This window comes from Coenobita brevimanus, chromosome 93, assembly GCF_032717465.1.
Source record: "Coenobita brevimanus isolate Jiangsu-jjx chromosome 93, ASM3271746v2, whole genome shotgun sequence".
Taxonomy (NCBI): domain Eukaryota; kingdom Metazoa; phylum Arthropoda; class Malacostraca; order Decapoda; family Coenobitidae; genus Coenobita; species Coenobita brevimanus.
In genome coordinates, this window is record NC_137046.1 from 55,448,297 (window position 1) to 55,464,726 (window position 16,430).

Consider the following 16,430-nt stretch of genomic DNA (forward strand, 5'->3'; position numbering starts at 1 on the left):
AGTTGTGTGTAGTGTGAAAGAGTGTAACTTAAGGGAGATAAGAAGACATAAAACAGGGAGGAAGACGGGAAGGCCGTACGTCGACGAAGTAGAAAAGTTCATAGGTCCGAACCCCGGGGTTCCCCCCCTCCTTTATTAACTTTGAGAATACCAAGGTCTGTCTATTCTGCTGTTACCTAGGATCTCATTCAAGTATTAATTTTCAGCGCCAGTTCGGTGGACGCCCTCCAGCACCACACGATGGGAAGAAGTTTGTGTGTCTGGACCAGCGCTTCAACATAAAGCCAGGCAACTGTACAGTCTTCTCCTTTGGCATAAACAACGAGTGGTCTTTCGAGGATGATGTTGCGAAGTTTGGCTGCAAGGTTAGGGAGACTGGGTTAAAATAGGTTAATTATAACTAGAGAAGTAGGACTTCATTTGGGGGACTTACAGTATTACAGTATATCACATTCAAAGAACCTCAAGCAAAACAAGCCTTCCTTCAACTAACCTTTCTGAGCTAAACCATGCCTAACAGAGCACCTCAAGTGTAGCGGACAGTGGAGACTGTTGGACAGTATTTACTTTACCTTGATTTTTTTTTTTTTTTTCCTGTGGATTGAGTTGAGGTTGTAGATGGTTGGAAACGTTTAGTTAGAAGTTAAACTAACCTCATGAGTCATATGTTATGAAGGGGACGTTGGCATTGTTGTTGTGGGTTGTAAGTTGTGCAAGCTTTGCCCGTTATAATCTCTAGGTGTAGTAGTTGTTCCCTAGGCAGTCTGGCCGAACAGCCCCGAGTCCCTAAGGAAGGCCACGGCTGAGGCTGGGTTTTCCCACATAGCTCTCAAGGAGTGTATGTTGTGTTGTTGGCGCCGGTGATTGTGTGCAATGGTGTGTTCCATAATGCGCTTAATAGTATGGGGTGCTGTGTTACATCCTGGACAGGCGTCAGCGACGGAGTCATCCAGTCTCTTCTGATAACTCAGAGGGCCGGATGATGCCCACAGGTGGTTAGGTGAAGTTAGATTAATTTCTAAAAACACAACAGACCACCTGCAACAGCAAATCAACCAATGTAAGGAAAACATAGATTAAAAAAAAAAAAAATCTGAAAGAGGAGCCCGTAAGTATTAATCCAAGTGTAGTTAAACCCTATATGACCCAAGCACCATAGTGTACAGTAGAAACCACTGAGCTCTGTAGTATGGAGAGGCCTTCTCATGGGTAGCACCGCGTAGTTTATGTAGCCGCCGCCAGGGCAGCGCTCGTGTAGGGGCAGCCATGTTACACCACCCCTGATGCCCGCGTTTTTGTCCTGAGCTGCTCTGTGAGTTTTTGAAAAGAGCTGATGATTCCGGAAAATATAGTGTCATAGTTCACTGTGCAGCTTACGGATACGAAAATGCGCACAGGAATTTATCAAAGAGAAATGACGTTACATTTCACAAGTAAGAAATATATCTTAATGCTAATTCTATAACATTATTGCCCCCTGGGGTGGGACGGGAAGATTCTTCCCCGGCATCCCTGCATGAATGAGGCCACTAAAAGGGGCCCATTTATCTCCAGTCTCTCCCTGTCCTCTTGTGTTCATACTCACTTGTAGATATTTCCGTGTTACTTCCGGCCTTTATCAACCTGGACATATGATTTCATAACACGGATAGTCTAAGGGCTTCCCACACCATTTCAACACCATTACTTCGACGTAAAACATCTTCAACATCACTAACATTTCAACCACACTACCTTTTCCCTTTCTCCCATTACCTTTCTCTGCAGTGCCGTAAAGGGTAAAGTCTATACTGCAGCAACGTATGGCGTTGTTTTATACTTACCGGCTAAATGTACCCCATATATTTCGCTGAACTAAAGTCACAATCTGTTATGCAGCGTGTTCTGAGCCCCGACTCCTCGGGTCCAGACGCGGTGCAACCCTGGGTTCTTTGTTCCCGACCGGGTCAGTATTAGCAAGGAAGGAAAACACAAACACCACTGGTCAAAAGGCACACTTCTATATTATGAAAAGACAAATACACACGCAGTTCTATGAACAAAACTGAAGGACTTACAGTGACCTAAAATAACACTTACAACAATTACCTTCCACCTGGTTCAGCAAATCTGTCCTGTACACTGAGTTACACCTTCCTGAGATAGGGTTATGTCCACACAGTGTCACAGATGATATTTCACAAATATGCCAGATATATCATATTCAACACACGGACAACATAGTACAGTATACCCAGTATGACAGGTGCGTGACAATGACGACAATATATATTCAGGTCCTTAAGTCTTAGGTATTTGCATTACATGGACGAGGCCCTAGCTAGTACAATATATCCGCGTGACATGGACGATGCCCTAGCTAACCTTAGGCTATGTACGCGTCACATAGGATGAGTGTATACTGTAGAGTGTTCCACACTTGGTCGAGGGGGGGAAGGGGGGTATTTGTGAGTCTAGGGTGGGTTTATTCCTGTGGGGATGGGGATGGGGCCTGAGAGAGAGGGGGGGGAGCACACTGGAGGAGAGGCTCACTGACGTATGTTGTCCTATGGGGGCGGCACTGGGGGGGGGGAGTTGGCACTGTCGGGGAACCGGCCTGTGGGTGGGTGTCGAGCACTCCGCGCGTAAGATCAGGGGGGTAGAGTTCGCTATGGCACACTGGGGGAGGGGGTAATGCCACTGTTGCCGGAGGAAGGAGAGAGGGGGACAGCACTGGGAAGGGTTGGACAATACTGGGGAGAGGCACTGCAGAGGAAGAGTCACAAAGGTTGGTTCACAGGAGGAGGGGTCCACAGCACTTCGGGAGCAAACAGTCATAGGACCTGTTACTCACGATTCTGGCGGAGGGGAGGACACGGCCCACGAGGCGGGAGGGCCTACGCTGGAAGCTCCAGATGGCGACTGGACGTGGGAGGTGGACCGTCGGGCGAGTGGTACAGGAGAGGGTGGTCCGTGGGGTTGCCAAAAGTCCTTGAGGAGCAGGCGGGTAGCATGTGGGGCAGCTCCCTAACCGCTAGAGCCTGGCAGGAGGCAGGGCTCTCTGGGATAGGGCCGAAGAGGGCCAGGAGACGTGCAGCTCAACGCTGGCCCTTAGTCATCGTCAGGGTCCTGGGGAGGCCCGGACCCAGGGTCGGCCGGGGGGAGGGCGGTGTCCTGGCTGGGCCGTCGTCACGTCCAGCAGGGGTGGCCGTCAGGGAGGACCTTCAGCCACCTGCACCGGGGAAGGTCCTGCTGCCGCAGAGGGTGTCTGGGGGGGCCCGCTGACTCCGGGAACTGCAGTCTCATCTGCGGGAGGAGGCCGTCAGGGCTGGACTGCGGCCTCTCGTCCTGGCAGAGCCTGACAGCACCTGGGGAGGGCAAGGCTGTAGGAACTGGACACCTGGCCTCGGGGACGTCGGGAGGAATTGGTCGGGTGAACTCTCTCGGCTTTCGCCACAGCTCTGGTAGAACGTGCCCTCCTTCCATTGGGGTAGGGATTCCTGTCCCTGCGACGTCGGGAGGAAGAGGTCGGATGAACTCTCTCGGCTTATGCCACAGCTCCGGTGGAGCGTGCCCTCCTTCCGTCATGGAAGGGCCTGTCCCGGTGACGTTGGGAGGAAGAGGTCGGCTGAACTCTTGGCTACTGCCACAGCTCCGGTGGAGCATGCCCTCCTTTCATTGGGGTTGGGGGATAGCGACCCTTGAGGCTCCTCCTGAGTCCTCTGTCAAATAGAAGGCTGATCCAGGGGACTCGGCATCCTTGGGTTTGTTTTTGACTTTGCCACTGCAAGTCCCACCCCAATTCTGGCAAGCATTCCCTCTGTTGAAGAGTAGTGTACTTTTTCTGTACACTGCCAGGTGGTCTGGCTGCGGGGAAGAGGGGCATCAGGTCGGGGGAAGATATGTCGCATTCGCCTGGACAGTGAGCCAGGTGAGCCAGCTTCTCTGTCCTCCCCTTGTGGGGTGGGTATCACCCCCTCATACTCTCCTCCTGGGGTGGTGGTGTCAGGTTCACCCTGCCACACAGGTATTTCACAATCCATACATGTTTTTGTATTATAAGCAACGATTGTAGGTGTTTCAATATGGCGGCCAATATCTCGCGCTCATGGCAGAAATAGCCTCTCCATACTATAGAGCTCAGTGGTAGAGACTTTGACTGTGCCAAGCAGTCAGAGGACACCAAACAATCTCAGACGTAATCAACGTTCCTATGACTCACTCTCATTTGAATAAAACTGTCTAGCTTAAATGGAGCATACTTGTACTGCTGTTGTTCTGACCATGAGAGGATTAATGGTGGCATATTAGTAGTCTTTGACTCCTATGATTCATTCATCTAAATAGAATAGTCTTGAGTTAGGTTAGGTACTAGAGTTTCTTGACCACAAGAGGGTTAAAAAATGCATGACAGAACATGTCCAAAGGTATTTGAACCATACCAACCCTGAACAACCCCAGTGGATTCCTAATAACCCCAACAGATATCTTGATTACCCATACTCCAGTACATAACCTCAATGGATAACCTAATTACCCGTAATTGCTCCAACACATAACCCAATTACTTCTATAAACCCCAACATGTAACAATTCTGATATCTCCAGCATGTAACTTAATTATCCCTAATAAACCCAACAGATATCCTAATGATTCCAAATGAACCCACCAAGTACTCTATTCTAATTGTCCTAAATGGCCTCATCAGTTGTAAAAGATAATCTCAAGTGAGATATATACCTATTACTCCAAAAACTCCAGTAGGCACCCAGAATTATGCAAATAGTTGTACAGCACTAATGATCCTCCCTCACCCCCCCAGGTGTTTGCTTACGATCCTACCATGGGCAAGGAAGACCACCAACACTCTCCAAGTGTCCAGTTCTTCGCCACAGGGATCGCTAACTACAAGGGCATTAAGAAGATTGGCATGGGCAGCAACTGGCAGATGCGCAAGGTGGGGTGGCAGAGCTTGAGAAATGGGGATCTGTACAATTGTGATGTGAACCCAGTGGACTGCAGGTTGAAGTTGCCCCATTCCTGCATTCTGCCACCTTCCATTTTGAAAACAGGAAGTTGAGGGATATTTGTATAACTAGGCACTGGAGCTCCCTAGCAGCAGTATATCAGTGTTGCCATGTGAACATGTCCCATATTGTATTCTTGTCAGCAAAGGAGTATTTCCAACTGTCTCTTCCTAACAAGTTGATTTCAGCCTATGGCACATTAATCTCTTGTATAATATTTGTGCAGCTCTGTGTTGATATTATAAGATTGTAAACAACATGCAACTGGATAATGTGTAGTATGCAAAATAAATCACTAAAGAAGAGTTGCCGGAAAACTTCCCAAACTAAAGAGAATATGACGCTGGGTTACTAGGGGATAGTCAGGACTGCAAGTCTTCATAATAAGCCACTAAATATTACTTTTTTTTTTCTGATGGTCTTATAAAAAAAAAAAAAAAAAATTAACAGGGTTCCTTATTGTAGGGTACTGGTTACAGAGAAGTGCCATGGGAAGGATGCTGAGTGATAGTACAGTATTGTCTTTATCAGCCATTGAGCTATGTGAAAGAAGCTGCAAAAGTACAAAAATTGGAGCCAAGCTGAGGGGGGGAAAAAATACACTGAGCGGTACCACAGATCCTCTCAATCCATCTGCAATGTCATAAAATCCGTCACATCCTGCAACAAATTCTTCAGAAATCCTGCTAATCACCCTGCAAATTTTTTTTTAAATCCTAACAATCCATCTGCAACATCTACAAAAATCATACCTCCAAAATTAGATACTATCTTCCAGGTGGACCGCTTTGAGAACATGGTGAAGGATGCTGGGGTATATGGGGAGGAGATCGACTTTGTAAAGCTGGATGTTGAACTCTCTGAGATTGACTTCCTTCAGGACATGCTGCTCAACTCTCCTGATGTCCTCGAAAAAATTAAACAAATTGCTATGGAGGTGCACGATAATTATTTCAAAGGTATGTCGCTGTCTTCCAAATTTTGTTATCTTTAACCACATTACCACCATGTTAAGCTTCGATTATGTACAGTATTTCATTGTCCTAGGAATTCATTAATGATAATCCTTCCCCCAGGAAGTCAGCCGCAGCCTCAGGATGTTTCCAAAGATCTCTCAAGGGTTTCATGTGTGTGTATGTTGTATGAAGTCAGGGCAGTCGAATACCAGTATTACATACTTTGTTTTGTTACTATGTGAACAACAGGGAGATTGAGTCAAGTGCTCAATTGATTTTATGTTTTTAGTATTTTAGGGAAGGTGGATGATAATGATGCGAGGCATATTAGAGACATGAATCATAAATATACTACAGAAATGCACAATCTATCTATCTATTGCCAGATGCCACAATCCCATAAGGGGTGGCCATTAGACTTTGAGTTATTTGTTTTACGGGGAGGGGCACTAACCCTCCACCAACCCACTTGTTGACACGTAGGGAGCACGTATGGGTTGGTTATATGGTTACCACCCAGCGTTGTAAATGGTTTCTTGGCTTACAGGAAACCATTAGGCTTGTCACTCAATGTAAAGCCACCTGTAAAGGAAAGAAAAGCAATAAGAAGTGACAGGAAAGATGGGAGAAATAGGAAGAGAGGAGGGCAGGCACAGAAAAAGAATGATAAAGGTACTGGTAATATAATAAAAGGTATGTCACATCTCTTTGATTTCCTATGGTGTCACTATCGTAAGTGTTCTACAGCTATTAAAATCGCTTTATCACATTAACACCACATCAAACAATAGAGGAGCATAATAATATTTTCAAAAGTACTGTATGTCATTTCTCCATGCCTTTCACATTTCCTTTTCTACCATACAAATATACAGTGCCATTGTACAGTATACATACAGATGTAGGCTGTGCCACATTTTGTCTGTGTTCTTGTCCTGTCATTACCATGTGATTTCTCCACTGTACAGCAACATTTATTAGACTGCCCTTACATTAAACCAGTGGTTCTCAAACTATGAGTCATGTCATGAGAGGAATTTTGATGGGTCACAGAGACATAAAATAGGTGTAATACTTTCATTGTATTTTATTTACATTATTGAAATAAAATTTCATTATTACAGTATAAGGAAATTCTTAATACCTATGATAGATGGTATACTGGTTACTCACTTTATACACTATACAAGCAGAACTTTATTACAGCCATCATCTCCAAGTCAGGGGGTATACATATTTTAAATATTTTCAAGAGTATTGCCACTGTGCATTTCCCCCCTTCACTTGCCCCCATTCCTTACCATCTCATCTTCACCATTATATCACATATTCAGTACTTTTTTTCCCCTAAGCTCCTTTGGTACATATGACTAGGCTAGCAAACTCACAGTTATGCATAACCAGTCCACAGGAAAATCTTATTTCTCATAGTTAGCCTGATTTTTGCATAATGATGTCTAATTACCAATATGCATTTCTTATATTTGTGGTATTGGGGGCACTCACCATCCACTCACTTGATGTTGTGCTGCTTTGAATGTCTGTCCTTTCCTCTCTTCCTTCCTTCCTCTTCTGTCTTTCTTTCCTTCATTCTTTCCTCTTCCTTCTGCTTACATGTGACTTTACACTCCCTCCTCTGTCTATCCTTCTTCATTCTTTCCTCTTCCTTCTGCCTTTGGGTGACTCTACACTGAGGGAAAAGCCAAATGGTTTCCTGTACACCAGGAAGCCATTTACTGTGCTGGGTAGTAACCATATAACCAAATTATGGCACCTGGTGGTTTAGTGGGCAATTAAGGTGCTCCAATCAGATTGAGCTGATGTAGGTTTATATCCAAGGGATGGTTGGGGTTTATTGCTCATGTAATGCCACTCAGGGATGAGTGAGGCTGGTCACTCTCATCTTAAATGTTAGCACCAACTTGCCTAGCTCCGGGCTCCTGTGTTCCTCATGGGGCAACATAGGATTGGATGATGGTTGGATGGATTTCTTATATCAGAATGATGGATACTTTGGTACAGTATTGATCTGATTAAAAAGGCCCCTGACAGCAGTATCATAATGCAGCAAGGAACATGAATCTATAGTAACAGTTGCTAAGCCTGTGGGTCTGTAGTGTGTGTGTGTGTGTGTGTGTGAATTCATGACACTTACCTTCCTTGTGTGTACAGGTGATCTGAGCCAAACAAGCCGGCAGCAGGTGTTCTGGCCGTACTTCATGCTGCTGCAGTGTCATGGCTTCAAGCTCATCCAGTCTCGCAATGCAGGAGCATGGAGGGAGGTGGTGTGGGCGAGGGAGGTCAAGTGGTAAAAGGAAATAGTTGTAGTAGTTGCTGTAATGATAATTGTTGTTAATAACACTTGGTAGTAGCAGGCAGAGTGGTAGAAGGAAAAGGCACGATGTTGACAGTAGATCCAGTTACAGAGGGTGGTGTCGACTCACAAGATAATGTTGTAGAGGGGAAAAGTGTTGCTGATAGTATACAGTAGTTCTAGCTGTTGTTAGTGTATTTATAGTTTTGATGGAGTCTGTAAAAGCCAGCATTGCCTTATGGTAAAGTGGGGATCCTCTCTTTTGGCTCAGTGGTAATGTGTACACATACGAAGCGCGAGGTCCTGGGTTCAAATCCCTGCCAGGCCAGTGTGATTAATTTGTTAAGTTTCATTTCGGTTATTACATTAGTTGGCAGTGGTGTGGGATGTGAGGCGAGCCTTGAAGGGCAATGATGTTGGTAGGCTGACAGCGTCGTAGTCCTTACATCCCAGGGATGAGCTGTTTGATGTGGTCCGCAGTGTCCCCAGTGGTGGCCTTCAATGCTATGCTACAGTGTGTTCGAAACTCACCAAATTAATCACCAGGGGGAAAAAAAGAGTGATGTAATGGAGTCTATAAAACCCCGCATTGCCTTGAGATAAAGCAGGGATCCTCTCTTCGGGATCCTTATTTTGGTTCAGTGGTAACGTGCACATGTCTGAAGCGCGAGGGCCTGAAATCAAATCTTGGGCAGGACAGTGTGATTAATATGTTAAGTTTCATTTTGGTTATTACATAGTAGCATCTGTTTTAGTAGTTATGGTAGTTGCTGTTAGTAATAGTAGTATTAGTTGCTGTAGGGTATTGTTAAGTTGTAATAGTAACAGTAGCTGCAGTTGTTAATATACAAGTAAGTTAAGTATAGAGGAAAAGAAGAAAATTTATAATAATATGTAAGTTTGTGGAAGGAAACACAGAAGCAGTAGTACATGTTGTGAATGTTATAACTGGTCCTGTCCCCCGCCATTTCACTGGCCTGCTCCCAACTCACCCCCCCCTCTCTCATATACCTCTCCACCCCATCCCTCCATCCCATCCTCAGCCTCCCCCTCCCTCTTCCCCCCTCCACCTCACTCACATACACTCTCTTCGTCAGTCTTTCACCCTCCATCCTCTCCACATGGCCAAACCACCTCAGTGTGTTCCTTATAACACTTCCTATCACATCCACGTCCACACCACAGCACTCCTTTATATCCTCATTCGTCAGCCTGTCTCTCCATGTGACTCCACAGGCTCCTCTTAAGTAACTGATTTCCACTACTCTCACTCTTGACTTGTGTCCTTCCAACAACGTCCAAGCTTCACTTCCATACGTTAGAGTTGGTATCACAATACTGTCATGTAGTAACTTTCTCACTTCCATGCTCACTTCCCTGTTTCTTATCACTGCTTTCAAAGAACCAGCAACCTTTCTTCCCTGCTGTACCCTTTCAAGCACTTCACCCTCCAAACCTCCATCCTTACTCATCACACTACCCAAGTACTTAAACGTAGGTGTACTCACATTTTCCAATTCCTCACCATCCAACCTCGCTGTACATTCACTGACTTCACCTCTCTCAAAGACCATCACTTTACTCTTCCCTACATTCACCTTTAGATTCCATTTCTTACACACTCTTCCAAACTCATCCACCAAGCCTTGCAGCTCCCCTTTGTCTTCACTCAACAACACAGTATCATCTGCAAACAACAGTACAGGGAGTTTCCAAACACTATCCTCTCTCACCAGGGCCACTCCAACATCCACTACCCTACCTTGTACCTCTTTTATTACCCCATCCATGAACAGATTGAACAACCATGGAGACATGACACATCCCTGTTTCAACCCAACCTCCAAAGAGAAAAATTCACTTAGTTCACCATCCACACGCACTGCAGCCTTAGCACCATCATACATAGTCTTCACAGCATTCAACAACTTTCCATCTGCTCCATATATTCTTAATACTTTCCACAATCCTTGTCTATCCACCCTGTCATATGCTTTCTCCAAATCCATGAAAACCACATACAACTTCTTTCCCTTCTCTAGAAACTTTTCCACTAAAGATCTAAGAATGAATATCTGATCTACACAACCTCTTCCCTTCCTAAAGCCTCCCTGTTCTTCTCCAACTAATTCCTCTGTTCTTTCTCTAACTCTGTCAATAAGTATCCTACCATACACTTTTCCTATTATACTAAGAAGACAAATGCTCCTATGATTACCACACACTTCTTTTTCTCCTTTTCCTTTGTACAAAGGAATAATTATACCTGACTTCCAGTCCTCCGGGACTCTACCTTCCTCCCAGGTCAATCTGCACATCTTCCACATCCATTCTACTACTACCTCTCCCCCATGCTTCAGCATTTCACCACACACTCCATCAATTCCTGGGGCTTTCCCCAATTTAACTTTCTTCATTGCTTCCACAACTTCTATCCTACTGTACAAATAGTGCAAGAGTTGCCTTTATAAGATAATTGTTTGTAGAGTGGTTGGGTCAGGGTGTATTCATGCAAGCACTGACTGGTCTAAGGTATATTTAGCTGTATTCATCTTCATGTTCTGTTCTGCATTATGGTTTGAATAAGCGGTACTGTTAGGTCTTAAGGTATTGGTTTTCCTGCTGAAACAGACTTTGGTGCCATGTAAGGCCTCACAGTGTTCAGGCTTTGGTGCTGATAAGTTAATGCCTAGTCTACAGTTTTCATAGGTTCATTATGTTAGGATTTTGTGTTGGCCAGGCTTTGTACATACAGATTTCAACTCCATTATCAGATGAAAACTCTCTGATTGCCAGTTTTGGTTGTGTGACAAAACTGACTGGTTATTAAAAAAAAAAAAAAAAAAAAAAATCCTGTTGTGTTGTCTGCAGATGATACACTACTGTATTTTAAGTGAAGATGGAGAACTGCAATGCTTGGTGAATGAGCTTGGCAGAGTATGTAAGAAGCAGAATTTAAGGTGAATGTAAGGGAATGGTAAAGTTATAATCTTCAAGAGAAATAAAGTCACTGAAAGCACAGTGAGGCTGGATAGTAAGAAAATGGAAAATGTGAGTGGATTTCAGTATTTGGGTAGTGTGATGAGTAAGGATGGAAGTTTGGAGGATGAAGTGCCTGAAAGGGTACATCAGGCAAGATAGGTTGCTGGTTCATTGAAAGCAGTGATAAGAAATAGGGAAGTGTGCATGGAAGTAAAAAAAAAAAAGTCTCTGCATGACAGTATTGTGATTCCCACTCTAATGTATGGAATAAAGCTTGGACCTTGTTAGAAGATCAGAAGTCAAGAGTGAGAGCAGTGGAAATGAGTTGAGAGGAACATGTTGAGTTACATGGTGAGACAGACTGACAAATGAGGAAATCAAGAAGCACTGTGGTGTAAAAGTGTCAGGAGAAATACACTGAGCTGGTTTGGTCAAATACACTGAGCTGGTTTGATCATGTGGAGAGGATGGAGAGTCCAAGACTAACTAGGATAGTATGTGAGTGAGGTGGATGGGGGGAGAGGGAGAGGAAGACTGAAAAAGAGATAGAGGGATGGAGTGGAGGGGTATATGAGAGAGGGGTGTAAGTTGGGGGGAGGCACCCAAATGGCAGGGACAGGGTGACATGGATGCTGAGGGATAGGACTGAGCCGGAGGAGGATACAGAACAAGGGGCTGAAAAGAGAAAGAAACTGGAATTAAGTTAGGGGTTAGTCATTCATTTTCTATTCATGTACACTCAGAAGTATGTGAAGTTTTCCCATCAGTTTCTTATTCATAAATATCTTTGGGAATATCCTGTATGCATTTGAATGGCCTAGCCCTACGTTGAACTTTGATTACTCCCCGCCCCCCCTAGGAATCTCAAACGCCCCCCCCCCCAGTGCTACCCACCCACCTTCCTTCTTGCAAACCAAAACAACGATGAGTTTGTTAGTGGAAGATGACAAACATAATTAGTTTGTGACTTTGGTTGCCAGAAAAGGGGGATGGGGTGTAGTGATTCTTGCTTCCAAATGTAAAGTAACTCAGGTACTGTCTTTTCTGTGAAATGACGTCCGCTAAGTGAGTGACTATTTTCAGCTGTTATGGTAGGGTCACCAACCTTGGTGAAATAAGCCCTGTTTTTCTTGTTCTTGCCAGTAGCCTTTGTGTATTGTTATGGTACTTGGAATTTCATGAAGCTTAATACTACGTATTAATGAAGCTCACATTCTGTGATTAGCACTTATTAATGTGCGAGGTTGTTAAAACAGTTAACATGGAAGGAAGTGCCTCTGTTACAAAGGTCCATCCCCCACTTGCCTTTAAGCTATAAGTACTGCATATTGTGTAGGTAATGATATGTTATCAAGACAGCTTTCACATGTGGAATATCATGAATGCAGTAATATTCAGTGTTTTTCACACAGCAATTTGAAATGAATTCAGGATACCCAGGAAACCATGCACCACCTGGTAGCAAGGCCGTTGCATTAAAGACACCAAAAAAAAAAAGCTTCGCTCTTTGGCTTCAAACACCGACAGGTCCAATCAGCTGATGTGTGTTCACATGATGGCAAAGACAGCAAGTGGAGTAAATGTTACATTATTTGAGAAGCATCTGTCAGAAGTGTCTCTTGCACTGAACAGAAAAAGGAAGAGTTTGTATACTGGGTGGAGATAACAGGGCATGGAGGAGAGCTGTGATTTACAGCACTTGAGGCATATTATTCTGGACTGCATATTCTCTAGGCTCCATCCTGTTTGTCAGACTTCCAGGCACAATAATATCTAGCTGAATCTGAAGTATAGTACAGTAACCTATATGTATCCTTAAAACTAAAGAAAAAAAAAAAAATGGAACATCAGCAAATTAAACCATATCATTTTTTTTAATGGGATCCAGATTGACACTCTTTATATTATGCCCGAGGGTATATGCTGTCCGGAAATAAGTGTACAGGTGGGGTGTGATTGTAGCCATGACAAACTGGGGAAGAAGAGGCTGAGTATTAAATGCATTAGTGGGTAATAATATATTAATCAGGGTTCTCAAGCTTGTCATGCTGAGAACAACACTCTGATTATTTCACTTGTAAATTGATTTATGTTCAGACTTGAATTGCAGACATGTATACAGTACTGTACTCCAGAGAATGTTCATGAAACACACTTGGGCCAGAAATGCTGCCCTCAGACTCATAATGCACTACAGCAACTTGGCTACTATGTTCATAGCTGATGTTTGCCACTGACCATTATTGAGTAGCCTGCACTGTTGTTAGTTTGTACGCAGTTACTGTAATATAAAGTTATATACTGTAATAGCAAAAAGTATGCATGTATGTTTTATGTATGTTTTTCAAGTTGTATGGTTGTAATTTTTTTCTTAATTTATCTTCAGTACTGATTTTTTCTGGGGGGAGGAGAAAGGGGGAACCACCATCTACAGTACCCACAAAATGTAGGACAATATGACCATCAGATGACACTACCCAGAGTGACAAACCAAATGGACTTTTTTAAGCCCAGAAACCATTCACTGCCTTGAGTGGGTACGCTAAATCCATAGCCAGATAGACAGCTGGTGGATTAGTGGATTAAGATACTCCAACCAAAAGTGGCCAATAAAAATTGACATCAGGCATAGCTGGAGTTTATTGTATTGCTCCCATAATACCACTTAGTGGCAAAGAACTGACCACTTACTTTCATATCCAAACTAAGTAGCCTAGCATATGAAAATTCTTAGGGAACAGGGACCTAGAGTGAAGCACTGTATGGGGCTTTTGCAAGAGTGAAGCATCTTGTGTGTGAAAATCCTTTGGGTGTGACTGACAGGGTTGCTTCTCAAGATATTTCTACATTTACACACATATGGCAGAAAACTAGTAGAGAAGAAAAGGTAAGTGGATGGAAAGAGCATTTTGTGGAGTTGCTGACTGTAGAGAATGAAAGCAATGCAAAATTTTTTTGGAGAATGGCTGGGAGAAGAGAGGCAGGTGGGGAAGGTTGGATCAGCAGACAGTATGTGAAGCATTAAATGTCAAAACTGGGATAGCATTAAGGATTGATGGAATGTGTGTGGCAAAAAGTTTAAATACTGGGGAGGTGCTGAATGAATAGATATGGAAAATTTGTAGATTGGCCTGGGAAAATGGTAGTGCCAGGTGACTGGGATCATGTACATTATAATAGTTCTCAGACTGTACAAGGGGGAAGGAGGTGCATTTGTCAATCATATAGGAGTATGACTGTGTCCTAATGCAGTGAGAAAAATATATTGCAAGACAATTGCTGACAATAAGAGAAAGCATCAATGAAATGTGAGTGTGTTTAAGTATTTGGGTAGTGTGATGAGTAAGGATGGAAGTTTGGAGGGTGAAGTGCTTGAAAGGGTACAACAAGGAAGAAAGGTTGCTGGTTCCTTGAAGGCAGTGATAAGAAACAGGGAAGTGAGCATGGATGTAAAAAAGTTACTACATGACAGTATTGTGATACCAACCCTAACTTATGGAAGTGAAGCTTCGACCTTGTTGGAGGGACAGAAGTCAAGAGTGAGGGCAGTGAAAATGAGTTATTTGAGAAGAGCATGTGGAGTCACATGGAGAGAGAGAGACTGGCGAATGAGAATGTGAAGGAACGTTGTGGTGTGGATGTGGATGTGATAGGAAGCTTTAGGAGAAACACACTGAGGTGGTTTGGCCATGTGGAGGGAATGGAGAGAGAGACTGATGAGGAGAGTGTATGTGAGTGAGGTGGAGGGGGGGAGAGGGAGGGGGAGGCCAAGGATGAGATGAAGGAATGGAGTGGAGAGGTATATGAGAGAGGGGGGTGTGAGCTGGGAGCAGGGCAGTGAAATGGCAGGGGACAGGGCGACTTGGAGGCGATTTGTTTGTGGCCACCCCTTACAGGATTAAGGCATCTGGCAATAGATAGATAGATCAATGAAATGGTAGGAGAGAATTCAAGGAGGTGGAAGAGGAAGGGTTGTATGTACCAGATGTAATTTCAGGATACATATTAATAAAAATTAGTACTGTTTTTTGAGAAGACAAAATAAGTTTTATGATTCTGCCTTCATTTATCTGAACAAGACATACGATTAAGTATTGTATACATGTTGTGAAAGAAATGCAGAAGGTGTCGAGAATGTGTAGGGTAGATGGCAAATTGCTCGACGTTGTGAAGAGTATGCATGAGGAAGCAAGGCTGGTAGTGCTTGTGTGAAATACTGTACTATAAGCAAGTTCTTTGAGCTGAGTGTTGGATTGAAATAGATGTTTCATGTCTGCCATTGTTCATTTTATCAAACAGTGCATATGGTATACTGCATATAGGCCTATTAATGGTCCTATAATAGAACCACAAAGTACCGGTAGAACAGTTGATGTTGGAGCGTCCTTTATGAGAGACAAGGATGTGATAGTTGCCTGTAATGTGATTTGCCAATGATATGTTTCTGTTTGATGAAGAGGAGCGAGAGCTGCAAGGCTTGTTGAAGGAGTCTGGAAGTCTGTGTAAGACACAAAATATGGAAGTGAAGGTAGCAAAGAGTAAAATTGTGTTTCCTTAGAAGAATGAAGACTTGGAATGTACAGTAGTTAGGCTGAATGTTCTTGAAAAGGAGAATGTGAGTGCATTCAAGTATTTCAGTAAATTCAGAGACTGAAATGCAAGACAGGGTATATTGTTTGGATGGAAAATGTTAATGGTGGTGACAAATATATAGGGACAGGGAGGTGTGCATGGAAGTATTGTAAAGAAGTCATTACACAAAAGTATTGATCTCCATACTGATGTATGGAAATGAGGGAATTGGAAAGAAAGTATCAGGAAAAATAGTAACAGTCAAAAAGTAACAACTTTTCCTAGGTTAGGTCAGGTTAGATTAGGTCAGGTTAGGTTAGGTTAGGTTAGGTTAGATTAGGTCAGGTTAGGTTAGGTCAGGTTAGGTTAGGTTGGATTAGGTTAGGTTAGGTTAGATTAGCTCTTTCCCTTACGTTTTTTACTGTTACTTTTTTTCCTGATACTTTCTTTCCGGGAATCTGGAAATGAAGCTTGGACTCAGTGAGATGGGTGTAAATCAAGAGTGCATCTGGGAGGAGCATGTGGAGTGGAGAGAATAACTGACAAATGAGGAAGTTCAGGAGATCTGTAATGTTGAAAAGTGTTAGGAGGTGTACCGT

General features: G+C 43.6%; 1 protein-coding gene across 1 annotated transcript in view; it reads left to right on the plus strand.

Annotated features, from left to right (window-relative positions):
• Nucleotides 1-16,430, plus strand: part of LOC145412440 (uncharacterized) — a 54,255-nt gene that overhangs the window by 29,559 nt on the left and 8,266 nt on the right. The window contains exons 5-8 of the mRNA XM_080282325.1: nucleotides 207-365; nucleotides 4,803-4,937; nucleotides 5,786-5,966; nucleotides 8,136-8,271. Of these exons, the coding sequence (XP_080138451.1) occupies nucleotides 207-365; nucleotides 4,803-4,937; nucleotides 5,786-5,966; nucleotides 8,136-8,271 (611 nt within the window). The remainder of the gene's footprint in view (nucleotides 1-206; nucleotides 366-4,802; nucleotides 4,938-5,785; nucleotides 5,967-8,135; nucleotides 8,272-16,430) is intronic.